The sequence below is a fragment of the Trachurus japonicus genome, chromosome 16, assembly GCF_045865225.1.
Source record: "Trachurus japonicus isolate A0001 chromosome 16, Traja_1.0".
NCBI lineage: Eukaryota > Metazoa > Chordata > Actinopteri > Carangiformes > Carangidae > Trachurus > Trachurus japonicus.
This window is the reverse complement of record NC_140922.1, coordinates 6,571,182-6,594,166: the sequence shown is the minus strand read 5'-3', so window position 1 is coordinate 6,594,166 and position 22,985 is coordinate 6,571,182. Positions and strand designations below refer to the sequence as shown.

The window sequence follows — 22,985 nt, the reverse complement described above, 5'->3', positions numbered from 1 at the left end:
GATTGAATGAAAGATTTGTGTAGTAGATATTCTTTTAATTATTTTTAGTCCTTTGTAAAACAGTGGAACGAAATAATCCTGTGGGAGGCATGATCTATTCTTTCATGTGACAACAGATGATTAACATGGCCTTTAACCAGGCAACCTGACACCCACTATTTTTAATGGCTACCAATAAAAGGTAATAAATCCAGTGTCATCACGGACATTTTCTGTGTCCATTTTAATCATGTAATTCTGCTCCTCTGTACTAATTTGAGACGCACGAAAAGAAATTATGAGAAATTCTGTACTGGAGTGTCATAACACTCTGTGGTTGGTCTGGTGTTGTTCCTCTTCAGGCATTGTATTAGGATTTATTTTGGTAGCCCTGTTTACATTGCAGTCATTGTGTGATAACAAGCCACTGGCCTTGAGACTGTTGCACATCTTGCCTGTCCTGTCACAGTTTGTCCCTCCGGTTGTTTATGTAGGGTTTAAATTTGGCCTTTCACAGGAAGGTTAGGATTTGTGTGTGTGTGTGTGTGTGTGTGTGTGTGTGTGTGTGTGTGTGTGTGTGTGTGTGTGTGTGTGTGTGTGTGTGTGCGTGCGCGCGTGCGTGCGTGCGTGTGTGTGTGCTTGTCCCATTTCCATGTGATACTGCTGTCAGTCCAGAGGGATTGTGTGATGCTAACAAACACCAAAATGAAAGTTCTCACAGGTAATAAGCAAGCCTCCAGCCACTCCCTCTGACAGCATGTTACTGTTTGTGGTTCTATGTTTTATGTAGATCAATGCCAGTCTCAAGCAATGTGGAATATTAAGTTCCTCTCTCTTTTGGCTTTTATGCATGGGTTATACCATTAGATGCTTATTGTGCTTGGCACATTGATGTAAACCAGCCTTACTGTACTGAGACCCAGCTGTCACGTAATTCTCTACTCTCTCTGCAGAATGCCATCGTGTCCTTTAAAGAGCTGTGCGGCCTTTCGGCAGTAGCTAACTTGAAGCAGTGCATATTGGCTCTCTCGCCACGACTGACCGGACCAGACAGCAACCCCATCCTGATGTTCAACCTCTCTGACCAGTACCCCACCTTGGAGCCCCAAGGCCTGCTACCAGAGGTCCTCAAGAAAGTCGTCACCACGTATGACATGGTGAGTCATGGTCGGGAAGTGTTATTCCAGTTTGTTTGCGCAGTATTAACCCTTAAAGGGATAGTTCAACATTACCTTTACCTTAACATTGCCTTTAATTGTCGGTGCAATTTATTTTTAGAATGGTGGAGCAGAGCTGCGAGCTGCCCAGAGCTATGCTACGGAGGCCCATGGGATTTCTTGGTTTCCCTCATCAAACTCATCAATCCAACAACTCCAAAACACTCTCGTGGACAAATTGTGACCTGCACATTCACCACGCTATGAGATAATAACGGAATGTTATGAATAAGAGTTGTTTTCGAGGTAAATTCAGACTGCTTGTCGAAAAACTGCCCCCGACGGGAATGTGCATCAGCGGTTTTGCATAAACTCGCCTCGAAAACAACTCTGTCTCGTAACGTTCCGTTATTATCTCATAGCGTGGTGAATGTGCAGGTTACAACTTGTCCACCAGAGCGTTTTGGAGTTGTTGGATTGTGTATTTGATGAGTTTGATGAGGGAAACCAAGAAATCCCATTAGCCTCCGTAGCGTACCTCTGAGCAGCTCATGGCTCTGCTCCGCCGTTCTAAAAATAGCTTGCACCGACAATTAAAGCAGATATCATCGGCACGGCCGTTTCGGCTAATGCTGTGTTCAAGGCAGGCTTTTGAAACCGTAAGTTACAGCTTCAAGTCACAACTACGACTTGGTAGCGTTCCAGGTAACCCGTAGCTCGTGTTTTTACCGTCCTGTTGTCTGTGAAAGTTCCCTATAACGGCCACTCGTAACTTCCGACCCGTGAACTCGTACCAGATCGAACTGGTATGACTTCACAGGAAGGAAAAACACAAAGTACGAGTTTCCTTGAACGCACCATGAGTTAGCAGCCCCCGCCCTTGTCAGGCATCAATTGGTCCTCGTGCTACGTCACCACATTCACGCGCATCCCTTGGCTGCACACACAGCCCTTCATGCCGTTCTCTCTCCTCATTGGATAACACTTGTATCCCACAAGGAAAATTTTCTCCTCGGGTTACAGCAGAGCAGAGTGACGGAGAGACTCGTGTTTAGGCTGAAATACTTCATGTAAGTGATTGCTGACGGAAAATAGGACTATTTAGGACTTATATTAACAAAAACATTCCACTGATATCTGCTTTAAAGGTAACGAACCTAGTGCTATGACTATAGGGATTATGGCAATGGGCCAATTTGCCAAAATGTTGAACTATCCCTTTAAAAGAAAAGCGAAAACAACACCAGGAGGAGAGACGAATAATCAAAAAAGAGCAGAAAGTCATCCCCATCTACCTACGGTATCTATCTCTCTTTCCATCTGTACCTCCACCCATCAGGAGTGACACAGAAGACCTAATCTAGCAAACTAGCTTTGACTCCCATTTGAATCAATACCTTAGCTTCACTGGTATTAATGGGGACACACGCAGATGTACTGGGGCCAGAGCTGTGTTAAGTAATAAAATCAATGCTCACAAGTTATACAACATGCCATTGAGGCTATTCCCAGACAGTTCTTTATCCTTAACAGATCCTGCTCTCTTGCACTGATTCGCAGCACATCACAAGTATATCGACTGTCCACCTTTATTTCATGCAGAAGGGCGATATCCAGCAGCAGATACACAGCTACAAGTGATCTACTGAATAATTCCTTCTTCAGTATCAGATATTTCCATCTTATTCTTTGTAGCATCATGTTCCCAGAATATTATATAAACACAAGATATTCAAGTGTTGCACATTTACAGTATGCACAGCGGGTGAACATAGTCGAAGGTAAATATTAGTGAAGGCACATATGGTGTTGTTAGCATCATATTTAATATGTTGTTTGATATATTTTTAATATGCTGTGATAATTTGAGTGGCACATGCCAGCAGTTGATGTAAATTTCACATGTAATTGAACTTGTTATGCAAACAGTGTATGGGCAAATGGTATGAAGAGGGAAACAAAGCCACAATGAAGTGTTCTCTGCACCCAACCGTGTTATTTTTTAAAGGTGTGCTTCTTCCCTTGAGACTCAAAGATGAATATCTGAGAAGGGGGATGAAAAGGGGCTGAAAAGATTCAGACGCCGACAGATTAAGGTGACCTCAGTGCTCTATGCAGGCTCGGGAGTGGAAGGCTGGGTAATTGGCCCTGATGGAAAGAGCGCCAGGAAAATTGCGTTAGAGGGGAAGGAGGGAGAAAACGACGGGTGTTTGGGGACCCGAGCCCGAATAAATTAAGAGCGGGGGCTTTAGCGGTGTGAAGCTGCAGGCGTTGATCAGAAGAGTGCCAGAGGAGACGGGGAGCAGGAAGGTGCAGAGATGAAGGGGAGCTGACAAGTACAGAGGCAGAAATGAAACGAGAAGAGGCGAACTTAAAGAGTTGTAAATAATGTATGGAACAGTACAATCAGAAATTCAGGCACTGTGTCAAAAACCCACCACTGGGACTTAACAGGCTTTGCGCTTCCTAATTGGCAAAAATAGAATCTGGGTCTCAATCCCTGCCCATTTATGTGCTGGAAAAAAAAAAGGTGGAGAATCTCAGCACGGTGCCAGCTGATGGTCTTAGATAATATGGTCTGATTTCTGCTTTTGCTCACAACATATGAACTAAGGGCACAGTTAATAGATGGAGATAATACAATAATATAAATGCCAATACAAGTGAACTTACTGTAAGATGCCATCCATTTACTTCTTTCTTTACTTGGCAATAACCCATTATGTTTGTGGTAGTATAAATGTGCTATATATCTTTTCAATGTACTATTATTCTTCTGGATATTTTCAGCATTCTTCTAAAATCACCTTAAAAAGAAATGAGCATTTGTGTCTTTGTCAATTGCTTGTAATAATAATAATAATAGAACTAAACATACCACTTAAAGGAGGCAGCGGTTAGTGTGCAAATGGGGCTCAGTCCACCCACTTACCTAAGATTGAGCCTTTAAATACATTTCAGATGCTGCATCTGCCACCAAGACGGTAATTTCTTCACCCATCAAAGAAGTAATCACAGCATGTGCAACGGCTCTTAGTGCCGCCACTGCAGCTGCAGAGTGACACAAACAGCCACAATCACTTAGTCATGACTGCATGTAGCACAACATGGTGATTCACTACAGGGGTTTGTGAGACCGGCTCTGTCCCCCCTAGAAAGTGCACAAAAGTCAGGGGATGGACTCCATGTAATCATCAGCTTCAGAAAAGGCAGGATGTTTATATTGTCTTTAGGAAATCCCTCCACTTCTTCATTTCCTGACTGTTTCTCATAAAAACGAGTTAGAAGCTAAACTGTGACACCGAAACGCAAACGGAGATAAATCAAAACATTTCTCAGTGCTAAACCAAATTCTGTCAGATTTCACGACTGTTCAGTGGACTGTGGTGGAATACAGAGCAGCAGACCCACAACTAATTTATGAGAGACGATCGTGACTCTTAAAGCTTGAGTTGCTGATTAACTCTTTTCCTAGCTCAGTGCTCTTACAGGATGAGTCTGGTTTCATTTTATAAATGTCTTATTTTCCATAAACTTAATGAAATGACCAAAGTCCTTTTTTGTGTAAGTCTGACTCTGACCTCCTGAACTTGTCTCTGGCGCTCCGTCCCACACCTACTAGTTCTTACTGATGACATTAATCTTCACCAAAAAAAAAAAGTTCCATTTTTATAAAAAGGCTTTAAAATTCGTGCGTAGCAGCTTATTCCAAATGCTACTCAAACCGGATTAAAACACATTTGGTGTATTAGTGAGTTTCCACCAGCCGGGCGGTTTATACGGGTTTAACTCTGAAGAAACAACCGTAGTTGGATCATAGTGATAATTGAGGTCAATGGCACATCTCAATGAAATATAATCAAGTACTTTTCATACACCACATTAGTTCAAGGTCAGCATAAGCATAGAAACTAATTCCTTAATATTATAAAATCACCTCAAAACAAATCCCACATTATGAGCAAACAGTCTTTTCATGGGATTTGTGGGCAGTAAGAAAAACAGAGTATCGCCAGAGTAATTCTTCATTAAAGCTACATTTTCTGGAGTTCTACAAGGATGTTACTAATTGAAATGTTCCCCTCTTGTTTCTAAAAGATGTTTCCATCCTTCTTCCCCTGCATGCTGCCCTTTACACCTGCCTGCACTCTGCTCCCTGCTCGCTCTTGCTCTTTTCTCGGTGGCCAGCCACAGAGCTGGCATCCTCCAGAGATCGATGTCAGGGGCACCATGTTGGTCACCGCTCTCTCTCTCTCTTTTTTTTTTTTTTTTTACAGGGTTGCCTTCTTACTCTGAGTTTGATTGCAATGGTGTTTCCCTTTCTTTCCTTTCCATCTTGGCAGCGGTGCAGGTCGGCCTGGCTGTGTGACACGACCTTGTGGTGCACTTAAGGCACTTAAGGAGAGTACAAGCAAATGTACAAGTCAATTACAACCGCGATGCATGCACAAAGGCTGCGGCGCCCAACAGGCGTTAATTGAAATCAAAAAGCAGAGCAACTTTTGTGTGTATATATTATCTCCTTTAGATGAGACAATTAAGCTATAACTAAGATAATCATAGAGGAGGAACCAGATGGTCTGTGAGGCACTCGGTGCTTATTTACCTCTGTCTGTGAAGGGCTACATATGCATCATTAACCTCCTGAAACACCACTCTGCTGTCGTCCCTCTGCAAGCTGCCTTTTTTTTTTTTTTTTTTTTCGGTGAGGGGAGGATGCGGTCTCTGCATTTAATATGCAAATGGAGACCCAAAGCCTTAGTCTGCCTAACGGCCACCATGAGAGCTTTAGGAGTTTGCAGGTCAGCAGAGTTTGTGCACTCAATTAAATCTGAGCATAACACCAGAGGAGCTAAACTTAGCATCTTTCACAGCTGCAATTTCACAGATAACACGCTTCGAAATGACTCACATGTTTACGTGTTACTCCCACCGTAACCAAATGACCTGGGTTATCTGCCCTTTTCTCATGAAGAGGTGCCTTCGAGGCCAAACCTCAAGATCACCATCTATATTTTTGACCTGAAGATAAGTCACCAAGTAACTTTTAATAAACACCCCCAATGGCTCGTGTCTCCTTTCCCTCTAATTTTGGCTTTTCAAAAATGCAATTAAGTGACCTCGCCCACTGCCGTGCCTGTAATAACAGCCTTGTTGCTCCCTGGACAGAGACACCCGGCCACCAGACGGAGAGACGCTGCACGCTGCTTTATTGAGCAGTGGCAGTTTTTCGCTGATGTAGAAAGTAAAAGTGAACAATGTGTTTGTCTCTTTCCAGGTGATCCAGACCAGCAGGACTCTCCTGGAGAGCTCTGAGGGGGTGTATGAGAGGATTCTACAAACCCAGAAAGCAGGTAAGAGATGACCAGAAGGCTTAAAGGGATACTTCTACCAAAATCGATAATTCATCAATCATCTACTCACCGTCATGCCAAGGAAGGGTTTGGAGAACTTTCGGAGTCATCAAAACGCTTTTGGTTCCAGGGGGGGTCCGGCTGGCAACGGATTTTCATATGGCAGATACTGCTCGTCCATACTGACCCAAGTGTCCTGAAGCTGCAACACGGAAAACATTCTGTTTTTAGCCTTATTGTAGTAGTAGATATTTGGATGTTTCATAGTTTTGATAACTCTGAAAGTTCTCCAAACCCTTCCTTGGCATGGAAGAAAGAAAATTGGTGAATTATTGATTTTGGGTGAAGTATCTCTTTAACAGGTGAAAAACCATCAAAGCCTATGAGTCCTCTGGACACTGTCACCCAGCCCCTGAACGTTCACCATCCCTCTGAAGCCACTAAACACAGATTCATCAATATGAAATCCAGTCAGACTGATTACACTTGGCTTATTTGCACAATGGAATTACCATTTGATTCATGTGATCCGGCTCTGAAAAGCTATGGTTCAGAGGGAGGTGTTCAGAAACAGCCTCAATGCTTTATTCTGATTCGAGCGAACTGGTGAAAGGCAACATCAGAGCTAACAGATGGCAGATAGTTCCTCTCTGCCATACCAGTTACACCTTACATGTGTATTTAATGTGTTTACCTAGCCCCAACTCTCTGGCCTGTTGTACCACGTCGACTCGAGAGAGGCCAGGGGTGAAGTTAATCTGTTCAGCCTCGTCCAGGGGAGCGCAGTTTGAGTGGCAGCTCATCAACAAAGGGATTTAAGAACACATACACACCAGTGCTCCTAATTTTTAGAGGTCAGTTCTAACTGGCAACAGCGCTTGCTTTAGGAATTGCGTTACAGTTAATTAGAAGAAACTCAATTTTGACATTATTTGCCTCATAATGCACTTTGTGGCGATGAATTCCATCCAAGTAGCATAGAAAGCTAATTTATTGGCGGGTGAGGCTGCTGGAGGCGCTAAGTGAGAGAGGAAGGGAGCAGAGATGGACCATCATTACCACGGCTCAGCTTTATTGGTGTCCAGATGGATGAGTTATAAAATATTCATCGTCTATTGTCTTGGCACATCAGAGAGGAGCAGAGCCTGTGTCTTTTAATCACAGGTGCTGGCTTCCTTTTTTTTCTTTCTTTGGTTGACCACCTTCCAGCCCTCAACAATAACCAGCCAGCGGGATAAAGGTGTTTGAAATTATGCAATTTAAAATACTACTGTATGAGTGAGTTGTGCGTCTGTAGAGCCATATTTCTTATTCTATCTTCAAGGCCACCGGCTGCTCTGCAAGAGCTTTACAAACCTACAATATGAAATTATTTACTATTACCCATTATTCAGTAAGTGTGTGCAGTTAGAAAATGGGCTGACTGAACATATCAATGTTTTATTTACATAGTACATATGCAAGTGTGCATAGTTGACAGCTGTCCTGCCCTGAATTGTACCTGTTGCTCATTTCCATGGGGAATAAATTGCTCTGAGCTGGTTGAAAGTATTTCAGCCTAAAGGAAATGACATCATTAGCTTAGTCATCATAAGAAAATAAATAACGCTTCATTATCAGTGGAGTTCTGTTCTGGGTCAGATGACTCTCATGATTGAATGGGTTATACATTTAGAAACACAACAGGATCTGATGTAACCAGCCTTTTGTGCCGTACAGCGACTTACTGATAAATACTTTGTCAGAGTGATTCATTCCTTTATATGGAACAATAGTCAACACAGCAGCGAAAACGTTCAAGCAGACCGAACCTTTTTTTTTTTTTTTTTTGGTAAAAGTTTCCACAAAAGCTTTGTGAAGCTTTCGGTTTCAAAGCTCTATTATATATGATTATCTAAAATCAGCTGGAAAAACTTCAACAGCCAACAATTGCAAAGTAGGACATAACAGATGGCAAACTGATGAACTTGAACATTGATTTATTTTCCGTCCTGAACTGACATATTTTTATCCCAGTGGTGTGTGTGCGTGTGTGCCCGTGGTTGCACTCGTGTACATGTTTGTATTTGAATGTGTGCAGGAGATGTGGTTTCATGCACTTGTCTGTTGTGTAGAAACTGGGTCAGTACAAACCCAAGTCCCTCTCTACAGCAGGCGCAGTGCTCCGGCAGCAACAGCTATTAAAGCTGTGAATAATCCATCACATCAGCTCAGACCAAAAAAAAAAAAATCCTCACAAAGAGTACAGTCAGGTGTTTGCAGCTCAAGTGTGTCACCTCCCTCACCTGACACTCACTTAGGTTCCAATTAGCATTCGGGGCAGCGACGTGGCTGAACCTGTTGCAGACTAACAACATCCGTACATTACATATTAGATATTTCAGCTAAAAAAAAACTTGAGTTGAGCTACAGTGACGTCGCTCAAAATCCAAAGAGCTGATGTTTGTGTTACAAATGTTAAATTACCTTTTAATGTGGATTCCCTGAGTACAAACAGTCTGACAAGATCTGTTCTTTGACTTTGTTCCTTCAGCATGTGGAGCAGGGCAGTGCTACACTTCATTATTCATTTTTACTGAGTGATTTTCATCAGATTAATCTGCTCATTATTTCCTTGTGTTTGGCATTTTACTTTTTTCTGATGTTTCATTGACAATATCCTCAAGCTAAAGGCAACGTCACTATGTTTTGTTTTGCCCAACCAACAGCTTAAAAGAATAGTTCACCCAAAATTCAAATTGCACTCATTATCTACTCACCCTCATGTGGACTAAGGGCTGGGAGAAGTTTCAGAGTTATTCGTGGCTTCTCTGAGTTACAGGGGGTCTCGGTGTAGCAGTGCATGTCCATATAACGGTTGCAAATGGATACCAACTGTCTTCGTAACAAAAAGACATACCAAAAAACATCCAAATACCTCCATGCTACTCGTATGTAATGTCCGTCTTGTATTGAAGCCCCGAAATGCGAAATTGTTCCGAAAAAAATTAAATAAGTCTAGTGGTATCCATTTGCAACCGTCAGTTGCAGTGCTGCATGGAGCCCCGCTGTAACTCAGAGAAGGCACGGATAACTCTGAAACTTCTCCCAGCCCTTAGTCGACATGAGGGTGAGTAGGTAATTTTGAGTGAACTATCCCTTTAAATACCCAGAATTCAATTTATGGTAACATATATGCCAATATTCATTTGATTGATTCATTCATTCATTCATATTTGAACATTATTGTGTTTTTACAGTTTAAATCAAGTCCGTTTGTTTTGGAGAGAAGGCGTCTGCTGATCATCAGTTAAAAAGGCTTATTTCCCTGAACTCTGCATCCAGTCTGCTGAACCTATCTGACCCTGCTGTGGTGTGAGAACCACACATACACAGCATTGGTTTAATAGAGTGTGACACATTTTAGATTTGTGTGAGACCAAGTTAAACGGTTAGATGACATACAGAGATTAACATACCTCGTTCTACATGCTCGTGGTTCCTCAGGTGTTGTGGGATTTTCACTTGGTTTTGTTGCACTTATTTACAGTAAGTATGAGCAAAGTTCATGAGCTCTGCTCCTGGCCTGACCCGGCCCGTCTAGGCTGAAAACCAGGTATGCCCTTTACCAAAAACCGTATCATGCATATAGTTAAAGGGATATTCCAAGATTTTGGCAAAGTAGGTTCGTTACCTTTAATTGACCCTTCGCCAACTCCTCCCACAAACGGCTATTGTCCAATCCTACGTTAGCAACCGTAACTATAGGCCTGGCAAGCTTTCCGCAGTGAGTCATTACGTTTGCTTTTGTGGACACATTTTAAGACTAGGACGAAAAACATTTGTTTGTAGAGAAGGATGTTGTTGTTGCTGCTGCTACTACGGCGGCGGCGGCAGCAGCAATATAGAGATGTTCAGATACGAGCTGACTTTTTTTTCGACTTGAGCAAGTGTAAATATGGGGATAACCATATGTTCACCTCCGAAATGACAGCTGTACTTTTACGGCTTTTACCTGGGCTTTTAGGCGAGGGATCCTCCAGGCAGGGACTGCTTTCACTGACTGATACAGCGGTGGGAGAAAAAAAAACAGCAGCGAAAGCTGTATGTGGTTCACAATCGCCCAAAAACTTGCAGTTTGACAACGTTTCATGACCAGTGAGATGACGTAAGTCTTCGTGGGTTGATAGACGGTAAAATTACCGGTCCTTACTGCTGCTCTGTACATTGTCCAGTCGTGTCGTTGAACAGATGTTTTATCCTCCTGCGCGAGTCACGTCACTGAAAACTATGAATGATCTTTGTGACTTCTTCTCTCTATTATCTCAGAACAGTTTATCCAGAAATTTGCTGATATTTCCTTTGAAATCGATACCAAATACTGCCAGGAGCATGGCTGGGAGTGAAAGCTTGCCCGCCGTAGCAACAGTAACCAAGGGGGCGGGGCTTACGCGAAGGGTCAATTGTCGGTGCAAGCTATTTTTAGATCGGCGGAGCAGAGAAGTGAGCTGCTCAGAGCTACGCTACGGAGGCTAATGGAATTTCTTGGTTTCCCTCATCAAACTCATCAAATACACAATCCAACAACTCCAAAACCTGCACATTCACCACGCTATGAGATAATAACAGAACGTTACCAGACAGAGTTGTTTTCGAGGCGAATGCAGAGACTGCTTGCCGAAAAACTGCTCCCGATGGGAACAGGCATCAGCGGTTTTGCATGAATTTACTTCAAAAACAACTCTGTCTGCTCACAACTTGTCCACCAGAGCGTTTTGGAGTTGTTGGATTGTGTATTTTGATGAATTTGATGAGGGAAAGAAATCCCATTAGCCTCCGTAGTGTAGCTCTGGGCAGCTCACTTATCTGCTCCGCAGATCTAAAAAATAGCTTAAACCGACAATTAAAGGTAACAAAAAACAAAAACTAAAGGGATTATGGCAATGGGCAAATTTGCCAAAATGTTGGAATATCACTTTAATGAATGAAGTTAAGTAGATAGTGTGTGTGATAGAGTGTGTAGATGATGTAGCTGACTGTGCCTCACTACTACATTAATGATTGGTTATCAAACAACCTATCAGTGTCCTCCAACATGTGGACTCTTAGTTTTATTCACAAATGGACTAAGTGTTTCAGTCAGTTAAGGATATTTTATTTAGAACAATGTAAATTTTTCCTGCTCCAAACTGTTGTTCTGTGCCTTTAAAAATCCACTACTGGTCTACCTCCAGTTGCAAATTAAGCTTTTAGTCAATTAATCATTGCAGTTGTGCATATTTTATCTCCAATATTTGATAACAACGTGTTAATTATTTCTTTTATCTCAGATACAATAACTACGTCTGCTTTTCAGTAATGATAAAAATAATATATTTTAGGTTTTTAGAAATTGACGATGTCATCTTCTGAGTTCTGAGTGAACAAATATTAGTCACGCCATGAATGTAATTTTGATAACAGACTTATTGATAACCGTTGATGATGACGCTCAGTTATCGATCCACTGTAGTATTCAGGTCATGCTCCTGTGATGTGCTGCTCCATACTGTAGTTGTCTCCTGCTGCCAGATGTCAGAGCGTCAGCCGCTACTGTACAGCTGCCGTCTTGCAGCATTACCTCACAGAGATGGGAGTCTGAGATGCCTCGCTAAGAATGAGCTTCCCCCGTTTCTCGCCTGCCAGACTCCATAAAATGTTGCTAGGCAACCTCCAGTGTGAGTTAACTGGCCGTCTGTGCCCATTTGTGTGTGTGTGTGTGATGGAGGGAGCTGTACCTTCTTTAGCACAGTCATGGTTCACATGCACAGCAGCGGCAGCAGCGACCTGAAATCAAAGAGGAAATTTACCAGTTAGGACATAAGAAAGATAAAAAACTAAGGAGTGTGTGTCCGTGTGTGTGTGAGTGTGAGAGAGAGAGAGAGAGACTTGGGAGCAGTGTGGTGTCTGCTCAGATGTTGTGAACGTGTCAGCTCAGTCAGTGAATTGTGTCTCTGGTGTCAGGATACATTCTGGCCTGAGGGTCTCTTGCCAGACTCGTATCCACATCAGCCCAACCAACCTCACACCTATTATGGTGATTTTCTCGCAAAGGGGGTCTCTCTCTCGCGTGCACACCACCACGTTGCCATGGCAACTGCACCAACAGGGGCCAGGACCGACTCTAGCTGCTATCAGAGCCTCGAGCAGAAGAGCGCATGTGTGTGTGTTGTCGGTGGTTCCCCAGTGCACAAGGTTTTGTGCGTAGCAGGAACTCTGCTGTATCTCTCTCTGGTTTATTTAGCTCACAGGCGAAGGGGCTGCCTGTTGCTGGAGTGTCGGTGCTGCACTACAAAGCTACACTGAACATTAAACATGCCCTTACTCAGGCTCAGTCATGCAAAGGGGAAGAGGAGGGGGTGGGGGGAGGAAGAGAGGAGGTGGGAAACCTCCTCAGGAGACAAATCCGTCCTCTGTTCGATGCCTTGATGCTAATCCACAGTGAAAGAACGTCATGTCTGTCTGCCTGTCGCTCTGTTTCTGAGGCTCTTTCTTCTCCCTCTCATCCTGCCTCACTGCTTCCTTCAACTCTGCTTTTTGTTCCTCTCACTTAGCCTGCCTTTTTGCTTTCTTTCTTTCCCTCTCTCGCTCTCTCTTTCCCTTTCCTCTCTCTTTTTAAGCATGTTTGCCACAGGTTTCGCCTCCTCCTGTCCCTTGTCATCCCGTCACCAGGCTGTGCCACTGTGCTCTGCCTTCCACTTACAAGCATTTCACTCCAGGATATAGATTTCTAATTTATGAAGTGAAGCAAGGCGTTACTGAGGGGAGGGCACACGCGCTCAACAGAGCGTTACCGCTCGACAGCAACAGACATCACAATGAAAATTAATGCAACACAGTTTGGATTGTAAAAACAAATAGGACACCTTCATTCAAATCCAAAATGATAGCCTGAAATGAGTTGTTTTATTCAACAGACAGCCCCAAAGGCATCCAGTCATCATATTTTAGCAGCTGCAACCAGAAAATATTTCGTTTTTTACTGCGAAGAATGATTTCAATGATAATTTGTTTATCAGAACAGTTGCTGATCTCTTGGTTGACAATTTAATTGACTTATTATTGCAGCTAGAGGAGATCAAAGACAGTCCTCATAGCGATCAAACAATCAGGGCTCACTGAAAAACATGTGCCAAATCTTGACACATTTCCTCTTCTATCAAAGATTTCTCCCTTCCACAAACCAGATAGCGTCGTTTTAATGACAGATGCTGTTACAGTATCGCTTCACATCTTAAATCTGCTTCTCAGCTTTGATCTGTAGAGAAATTTGCACCTGACACCTGCTTCTCCGACCTGACATGCATTGCAGCTACTGTAAAGCATCATCACACTGCAGATGTACAGTAAGAAGGGAAGAATCCTCCTTCTGCTGCAGCAGGAGACTGTCAAGCGCCGGCTCCCTGCGCCAGGGCTTGCTTTGCTCTAATGTGTTTCCTCGCACTGACAACAGGCCTAGCACCCAGCCACCTCACAGCTGCTTTTCTGTTTCACAAACCACCAATGAATCCCAGCCACGAGGACTGACTCCAAATCTGTTCCCATCTCTCTCTCTTTCTCAGCGATGGAATTTCACGAGAACCTCCACGACTTGGCTACGAAGGAGGGGCTGAAGGGCAGGAAGCTGCACAAGGCGGTGGAGAGCTTCACGTGGAACATCACCATACTGAAGGTGAGACTTTTCAGAGTGCTGCCGCGGTCCGACCAGTCTGACATGTAACGCACCGTCTGGTTTCCTGTAAAGAAGCAGCGTCCAGTTGCCACATTGTGCTCTGAGTTTTGAAACGTCTGCACTTCTCATATTCCTGCGACACAGTGAGATGCTCAAGGTCAGTGGCCCTGGGGAGTTCTTCCTCATGAACAGCTTTATGGACATTTGCTGTGGGGCGTTGTCCGAGCTCTGCCATTATTCCGGTTTTGTGACAGCTTCTGTTAGAGCTGTGAGATGAACTGCAATTGTCAGGATAAGTCCTGCAAATGGGGGCTCGCAAACAAATATAATGACTGAGAGCTGATGGAACATGCAGAGCCTCTCTCTACCCATGATCCCTTTTGGTGATAAAATATGGTGGACTGAATCCTGCACTGACTGCTCTTCATTTATTTATTTCAGGTCAGTGGTTCAGCCAGACATTGTGTTGATGTTTGGCATTTTTGTCATTGTGTAGGTGACAATAGTGGCTGATGTTTACTTGTTTCACTGTAGAGGTTCAGTTAGACTACATTGTGTTATATAGTGCTGATTTTAGCAAAAAACTTAAAGAGGAACTATGCAGGATTTGTAGCTTAACTATGCTACATTTTTACTGTAATTAAACAGCTTTGGAGTAATTGTGACAGTTTAATAAAAGGCTTAACATGCTAGGAGGGAGAATGGAGGCTCTCTGCCTTCCATGTGCGTGTCATGTACTGTGTCTCTTTGAAAAACAACCTTGCAAGATCGGGGCCACCGACCCGGTGTCCCAGCTCTCGTCTCTCTGCGGCACCGCGACACAAACGCGCCCCGTAACCTGAAATCTGTTGTTTATGACAGATTAAACTACACAAATATACACATCATATATGATACATAATGTGATGCTCTATTGATTGATTTCTCACCGGCTTCGTTGTAAACAAATGCACATGGGCAGAAAAGTAACCGGACCTGCAGAGTTCCTCTTTAAATTCGGTTCCATTTTCTGCTGCTCATGTGGGTCCAGGTCACTTCACATTGATTAATGAGATCATTAGGAATGGCTTATGTACCCCCTGGGAAATGTGATTCAATGACAGATATATCTCATCCCTTATTTTGGGACATTCTGCTACAATAATGGCTGGTCATAAATCAATTAGTAGAGTATGATTAGTTTCATAATCAACGAACCCTTTTGCCTGAACCCCACCCCCCTCAAGGTGATGCCCGGACTCTCAAAAATCTTCAGATGCTCAGTTTATCCTGTAGCTTGTTGATTTTGGCTCAAAATATTCTCTCAAATTATTAATTGATCAAAGTATTTGCTGATTTGTCCAGTAAATAATTGTTGCAGCTTGAATTGATAATGACTTAAAGGGATAGTTCAACATTTTTTGGCAAATTGGCCTATTGCCATAATCCCTATAGCAGGGGTAGGCAACTATATTTGTCGAAGGGCCAGAATTTTTCTCAACAGACACCCTGAGGGCCGGACATTCAAATAGGCCTAGATTGAAATTATTTGGTTGTTTATATTTTATATTTTTATTTCTCTTGTGCACATCATTTTTTATTTATACACATCTTTGGTGTTTTGATATATGATATAAAATTAAAAATCTTGACATAGCCCATCATATCATCATTTATATATCATGCTGCTGGAACTTTACACTGCTGGCTTGTATCCTGAGACATGCCCTGTGATTTTCAGTTTAAATATGAAAGGAGGCTGACCATCAGGTCTGTTCTCATGATACAAGTCAATGGTCCTGACATGTGTGTTTCTCTTCTATAAGACACATTCTACATCTCAGAGGCGACGTCTTTCACGGGCTTCCTTCACCTTTCAAACGAGGCAGAGCTCAGTGGGAAACTTTAGGAGAGACACAGGCCGAAGGCACCGGGACACAACACCGGGGGAGAAGCAGGTCCGTGCAACCGCGTGCAACTGTGCGCCGTGGACATGCACGGAAAAACAACCGCGTTGCATCAAATGCGTGCCGCTACAGCTTTTGAGTTTGGAGCGCACATGACACGCGTCTCCATCTGAACGGCCCCCCATGCATGATGCACACACAAAGGTGAACCGAGGCCAAAATCACCCATAGCCTTTGCAGACAGGAAGGGAAAACCATGCAGTCCAGCCGGCTCCCCAAGGGCTGCGGCCGGTTAGAAGGCGTTTCCTTAGCCCAGTGCTGGGGCTCACAGGCACACACAAACAATGCGCTGGGACCATAGGCTGGGACACGTGTTTCCATGTCCCAGTGCATTGACTTACAGGCACCGTAGGCACAGAGACCGAGAAATACAGTACTTAAACTATTAAAACTCAGTCGCGGGCCACATTGGAAGGTCCGGCGGGCCGCCTGTTGACGACCCCTGCCCTATAGTTTTAGGAGTAGGTTTGTTACCTTTAATTGTCGGTGCAAGCTATTATGAGAACGGCGGAGCAGAGCCGTGAGCTGCTGAGAGCTTAGATTAGATTAGATTAAGTTTATTTGTCCCCATGGGGAAATTTGTTTTCACAGACTGCACAATGAAGGACATACGTCACAAGACAGACAATGGTAAGTCAGTGCTGTCGCAGCAGAGCGTGCGCCATCTTGCCAGCTGAGCTGACAGGTAAACAGCTACGCTACGGATCCATGGGATCTTTGGTTTCCCTCATCAAACTCATCGAATACACAATCCAACAACTTCAGAATGCTCTGGTGGACAAGTTGTGACCTGCACATTCACCACACTATGAGATAATAACAGAACGTTACGAGACAGAGTTGTTTTCGAGGTAAATACAGAGACTGCTTGCCGAAAAACTGCTCCTGACGGGAACGCGCATCAGCGGTTTTGCATGAATTTACCTCAAAAACAACTGTCTCTTAACGTTGTGTTATTATCTCATAGTGTGGTGAATGTGCAGGTCACAACTTGTCCACCAGAGCGTTTTGGAGTTGTTGGATTGTGTATTTGATGAGTTTGATGAGGGAAACCAAGAAATCCCATTAGCCTCCGTAGCATAGCTCTGAGCAGCTCACGGCTCTGCTCCGCTGTTCTAAAAATAGCTTGCACCGACAATTAAAGCTAACAAACCTACTCCTAAAACTATAGGGATTATGACAATGGTTTGATTTGCCAAAATGTTGAACTATCCCTTTAAACGTAGGATAAATGAAAACATAAATCTCAGAGTGAGTTGCTGTGTTAACATGTTCACTTTGAAACTGTGTGTGTTGACACAGATGTGCACAGATGTGCTGGAAGTAATATCAAGTTTTTTGCTGGCTCCAGTGTTTTCACTCGTGTCCCCAGAGTGGGCCCCTCTGCACCTCACGTACTCACCATGCCTCTCATTTCAACCTCCACTGCCAGCACGAGGGATAATTATTGATGAATGACCTTCTGCATATTTGTTTGTGGTATTTGCACGTGTTAATTAAGATTACATCACGAGCAGCTCAGCCATAATTTATTCCCAGGAAATTGAGTCCATCGAGTGTGTGTGATTTATTGTGTGCTGTGTTCTCTGTCCGTGTGTTATCTGGGGCTCCACTTGTGTGTATCTCACTACCGCAGCAGGGTTTAGATTTTTTCGTCAAGTTACGGACTTGAGCTCCTGAAGATTAAAAATCAATACTATCCAACACAGCTCTAAACTCATACAATAGCTTCTCTCCAGGTCTTTTCAGAGGTGGAATATTTAACATACCTTGGTTCATTTTATTGGTAAAGTGGCTGTTGGCTTTGTACAGACATGGCAGGACCTTTACAGAAATAGCTACAATGACTGCATGACCTTTGTCAGTGTGGAAGATGCTCCTCTAATAAATCCCCCTGAAAAATTCTCATCAGTTTCAGATCCTGCAGCCTGTTCTCTAATATCCGACGGTGCACAGAGCGTACAGTGATGATTCACGTCGAGCGCTGTCTTGATATTCCTACCCTGTCACTCAGGCAGCTGCTACCGATGAAAATATATGCTGATGTGATTATTATTGCAGTTGTATGGGGGTGGTTTTTCCGCTCTTCTCAACCACGTTTGCCTCCTTAAAATAACTTTTATAGACCGACCTGACGTGAGAACAATCGCCTCAGTTCCTCTTTTATCTCCTTTATTTAATGGTACGTTCACATTGTTTCAAGTGTGTCTAATAACAACGGTCAGGTGGCCATCATTACTCCAGTTCAGAGATCCTGTCCTCATGTGCTTCTAATGGAAGATCAGAGACAAAAAAGACTGTTTATCTGAATCTAATATTTCAGCTTTGTGTTTCTTCACACAGCTTTTCTTATACGAGCTGCAGTGGAGGGACGGTAATACAGAGAGAGGGTGGGAGGTAGACCACATCAGAGTTGGTCAACTAAAGCGTTTGTTCCACATTACCCACAATGAAAGGGCTTTAAAGGGATAGTTCAACATTTTGGCAAATTGGCCCATTGCCATAATCCCTATAGTTTTATGAGTAGGTTTGTTACCTTTAATTGTCAGTGTAAGCTATTTTTAGAACGGCGGAGCAGAGCCGCGATCTACTCAGAGCTACGCTACGGAGGCTAATGGGATTTCTTGGTTTCGCTCATTAAATACACAATCCAACAACTCCAAAATGCTCTGGTGGACAAGTTGTGACCTTCACATTCACCACACTATGAGATAATAACGACGAGACAGAGTTGTTTTCAAGGGAAAATTCATGCAAAACCGCTGATGTGCGTTCCCATCAGGGACAGTTTTTCGGCAAGAAGTCTCTGCATTTGCCCCGAAAACAACTCTGTCTCGTAATGTTCCGTTATTATTTCATAGTGTGGTGAATGTGCAGGTCACAACTTGTCCACCAGAGCGTTTTGGAGTTGTTGGATTGTGTATTTGATAGGCCTGTAACGATACACCAAAGTCACGATTCGATTTGTATGTCGATTTCTGACCCATGGTTCGATACACGATTTGATTCAATTCTAATTTTTAAGGTTAAAAAAAAGAAGAGATTTTGGTAGCAAAAACTGGATTATTTATTATAACAACAATAGCCTATATAACAATAACAATTATAACTTCACTCTTAACTTAACTCCATTGTGGAGACTATTTAAGCTTAGGAAACAAACTTGCCATCTGTGCCATATGGGGCAAAGCAAAAAAACAGACACAGAGCGTTGGAATGGGTGTGTCGCGGTTCTGCCATTTCATTGATGAGTTTGATGAGGGAAACCAAGAAATCCCATGAGCCTCCATAGTGTAGCTCTGACCAGCTCGTGGCTCTGCCGTTCTAAAAATAGCCTGCACCAACAATTAAAGGTAACGAACCTACTGCTATGACTATAGCGATTATGGCAATGGGCCAATTTGCCAAAATGTTGAACTATCCCTTTAAGGGGAAATCACAATATCAGTATGCAAACCCTGTCTCAGAGCACACATTATTTTCTTTACAGATACGAGATGAAAATTAAATGAAGAGTTTACTGAAGTACAAACTTTCTGGAACGTGGTTGTGGGTTGTTGGCAGACGTTATACATCAATAATCATTACAATACATTATTAGGACACAGAGCCACCGCAGCCAGGAGCTCACTGGATAATCTACTCATCAATTATTGGCTACTTATCTGGAGTCCAAGTCACATGAATTGATTGGTAATTGATTGGGTGTAAATGTCTGAGATAACGTAGTGAATAGACATCAACCACAGGCCTTATCATTCATACTGGTTTTCTGTCTTTGACTGGAGTGACTGTATTACAATGTCCAAACCCTGGCTGCACTCCAAGGCTCCTGTACTTCACTGCTTTGACACTTTGATCTACCCCCCACCCCACCCCCCTCACTCCTCCTCCTCCTCCTCCTCCTCCTCCTCCTCCTCCTCCTCAGGGCCAGGCAGACCTACTGAAGCATGCCAGGAGTGAAGTCCAGGAGAACCTCAAGCAGATCCACTACGCCGTGCTCACCTGTAACCTGAGCAAAGGCGGAGCGGCGGGCGGCTCCACGGGCTCCGAGTCCAGGAGCAGGCGCAGCCTGGAGGCCATTCCCGAGAAGGCCACGGCCGAGGAGGAGCTCACCGACGAGGACAACTAGAGACCCCCGCAGTCCAGACCTCTACTCTGTTCCTGCCTCCTGAGCTCCAAACCCAAAGCTCCCTCTCTCTTGTCTTTACCCTGGCATCACCGCTCCACACACACACACACCAGTGTTTTTCCACATTCCATTCAGTACATTCCTGTATCCCAAGCACAGCTGCAACCTCTTAGAGACTTCTGCCTTGTAATCATCAATAAAATGCCACCACTACTCCAGGACACCAGATCCAGATCACAGAAGGTCTCAGCTGAAGGTTTTTTTTTTTTTTTTTTCTTTGGAAACGGACTGTTATTATTTTAAAATCTTGAAAACGTTCAAGGCTGGAAAAGTGTGCGAGTGTCTTTGCAAAACATTTGCCACACATCTGATGTTGCCGAGCCATGACGGGCACCAGTTATAGGAATACTGAATCTAAGCATCCGGCAAGAATAACCTTTGGGGAAAAGTGGTGAAAAGTAGATGATGTACAAATGCAGAGGAGCTGTGCCAACAACGAACCGCCCCGATAACTTCCACAGTCACAAAACTCAAATCTCTCCATCTGCTCTCCAGAGGCCTGTTGTCCTCCATTCTTCCATCTGACCCTGTTTCTCATTTCCTGGGTGAGCTGGGAAGGCCTAGTGAACTACCAGCCACGTGACCGATAAAAAAAACGTTACTACTGTTCAGAAACGGTGCACTTCTACTCAGCGGATGAGGGTGCTGCCCGAGGAGACACAAAAACAAAACAAAAAGAAAAGGAAAGGAAAGGAGCCCTTGGATTGTTGTAAGAGATTATTTAAAGCACAATTTTTCTGGAGCTATGAATGTAACAGGACAGAAGATGGCGAGCAGGACGAGAAGGAAACAGAAGGAGTGAATGAAGGAGAAAATGAACGAGAGTAAAGAGTTGTTTACAATACCGAACTTGTCCATGTTCTTGTCTGCCAAATTAGTATAATATACTATGTATATATGGAGTTTCCTGTTACCTTTTTTCTGCAGAGTGCATCATTTTATTATTGTATACTTGGAAATATGAGATTTATTTTATAAAAGATATATGAACATGTCTGTGGAAATACAACAAAAAAAAAAAGATTTTATTTGTCTGTAGATGATCTGATGAGGAACGAAAGAGGACGGCTCTGATTGGTCGGAACAGAAGGACGGATTAGAGAATGTATTCATACTGTTTTTTTGGTGCAAACAACAACAAGAACAACAACAGTCTCAAAAATCACAACCAGCAACTGCATGAGAAGGAACCACAACTGGATGTTCATAACATGTATTCAAAAACAGTTTGGACGTTGACGTTTAGCATTTCATTTGGAAATATACAAGCCTTTTTTTTTCATTTGTTTTTGAGAGCATGGTCCTCCCATTTCAGCGCATTCAAAAAGCATTAACTTTATGTTTTATTCTAACAATTTGTTTTCTCCAAAATCTCCCTTCACTGCAGCCCATAAAGACATAAAATATTTGATGTCTTTTTTATTTCTCCTCATGTGCTCTCAAACAGCTCCACTGTAGTTTAAAACACCCCGAAGAGAAATCAGTTCCGGCTGCTTTGAGAACTCATTGCTTTGTTTATTTGTAATGGTTTGGTTCAGTCACTTCCTGAGCAGAATCATTGAATCCATCTCTCAGAAAAGAAAAGAAAAAAACAACATTATGTGCGGATGAAAGACGAAGAAAATGGGAGGTCATGCACAGAAACAAAAGACTGTAGCTTCATCTTAACTGTAAAAAGATGTTTCCCTTTGCCCTGTTTCACCTCGCAGTTTGTCACTGTTCAAAGCAAACTTGATCCACATGCAGCGTTTTCAGATGACGTGAGAAGAAGCAGGATGAGCTGGTCACAGACAGACCAGTGAGTCACGACAAGACTCTAAACTCAGGTCCGGGGGAGATGGTTGAGAGAGATGTGAACTCCAGGGTAATAATAGCTTCATAACCATTCCTGGTGACAGAGTCGGATTTGATCCACAATTAGCCTGTGATTTAATTGTGCCTCATCACTGAGAACTAAAACCCACTGTAGCAAGCACCAAGTGAGAAGAGCTCTGTCCTTTAACACGCCTCTGGCTTACCATTCATTTAACAGTCCATAGTAGTGTTTCCAATTCTGACTTCCGTTCTGATTAATAGAGAAAGGATTCTTTACAATGACAAGTGTGTTGTCAGGGGCTGCAACCGATGATTATTTTCATTTCATCATTCAATGTCTAACATTTTCTACGTTAGTCCAAAGAGCATCAACTCAAACTGAACATCTACAACAACAAAAAATTAACAAAATGACATCTTCAGCCCCAAAATACTCAATTCACTAAAATAATAATTTCATGAGACCAAAAACAAATTTCCACATCGTGGACAATAAATGAAACTAACTAACAAACAAACATAAAAGACCATCGTCACATCTAAGAACTTTCAGCTAGCAGATTTATTTTGCCATGTTGAGCCAAAAATCTGATCTAAATGATAAAAAGATGACAAAGAGTAGTTATTAGTTTCCATCTCTGACTCATCTTTGCAGTGCTATTTAACCTGACCAGCACTGCAGTAAGTTACCATTGTGCACCGTAGCTTCTTAAGCTAATTTTAAGCAGTGTACCCGAGGGGAGCATCTGCTTCACAGGCCCACGCCTCAGAGATAACAACATGTTAGCCCATGTTTGGAATGAATTGAACTGGGAGAGTTTCTGTAGAGGAGCCATGTTTCTTTTCAGACAA

General features: G+C 43.1%; 1 protein-coding gene across 1 annotated transcript in view; it reads left to right on the top strand.

Moving 5' to 3' along the window:
* The window catches only part of plcl2 (phospholipase C like 2), a 45,107-nt gene extending 23,793 nt beyond the window's left edge, over positions 1 to 21,314 (top strand). The window contains exons 4-7 of the mRNA XM_085803564.1: positions 933 to 1,136; positions 6,415 to 6,490; positions 14,071 to 14,180; positions 20,055 to 21,314. Coding sequence (XP_085659690.1) covers positions 933 to 1,136; positions 6,415 to 6,490; positions 14,071 to 14,180; positions 20,055 to 20,258 — 594 coding nt within the window. The 3' untranslated portion in view covers positions 20,259 to 21,314. The remainder of the gene's footprint in view (positions 1 to 932; positions 1,137 to 6,414; positions 6,491 to 14,070; positions 14,181 to 20,054) is intronic.
* The last annotated feature ends 1,671 nt before the right edge of the window (positions 21,315 to 22,985 follow it).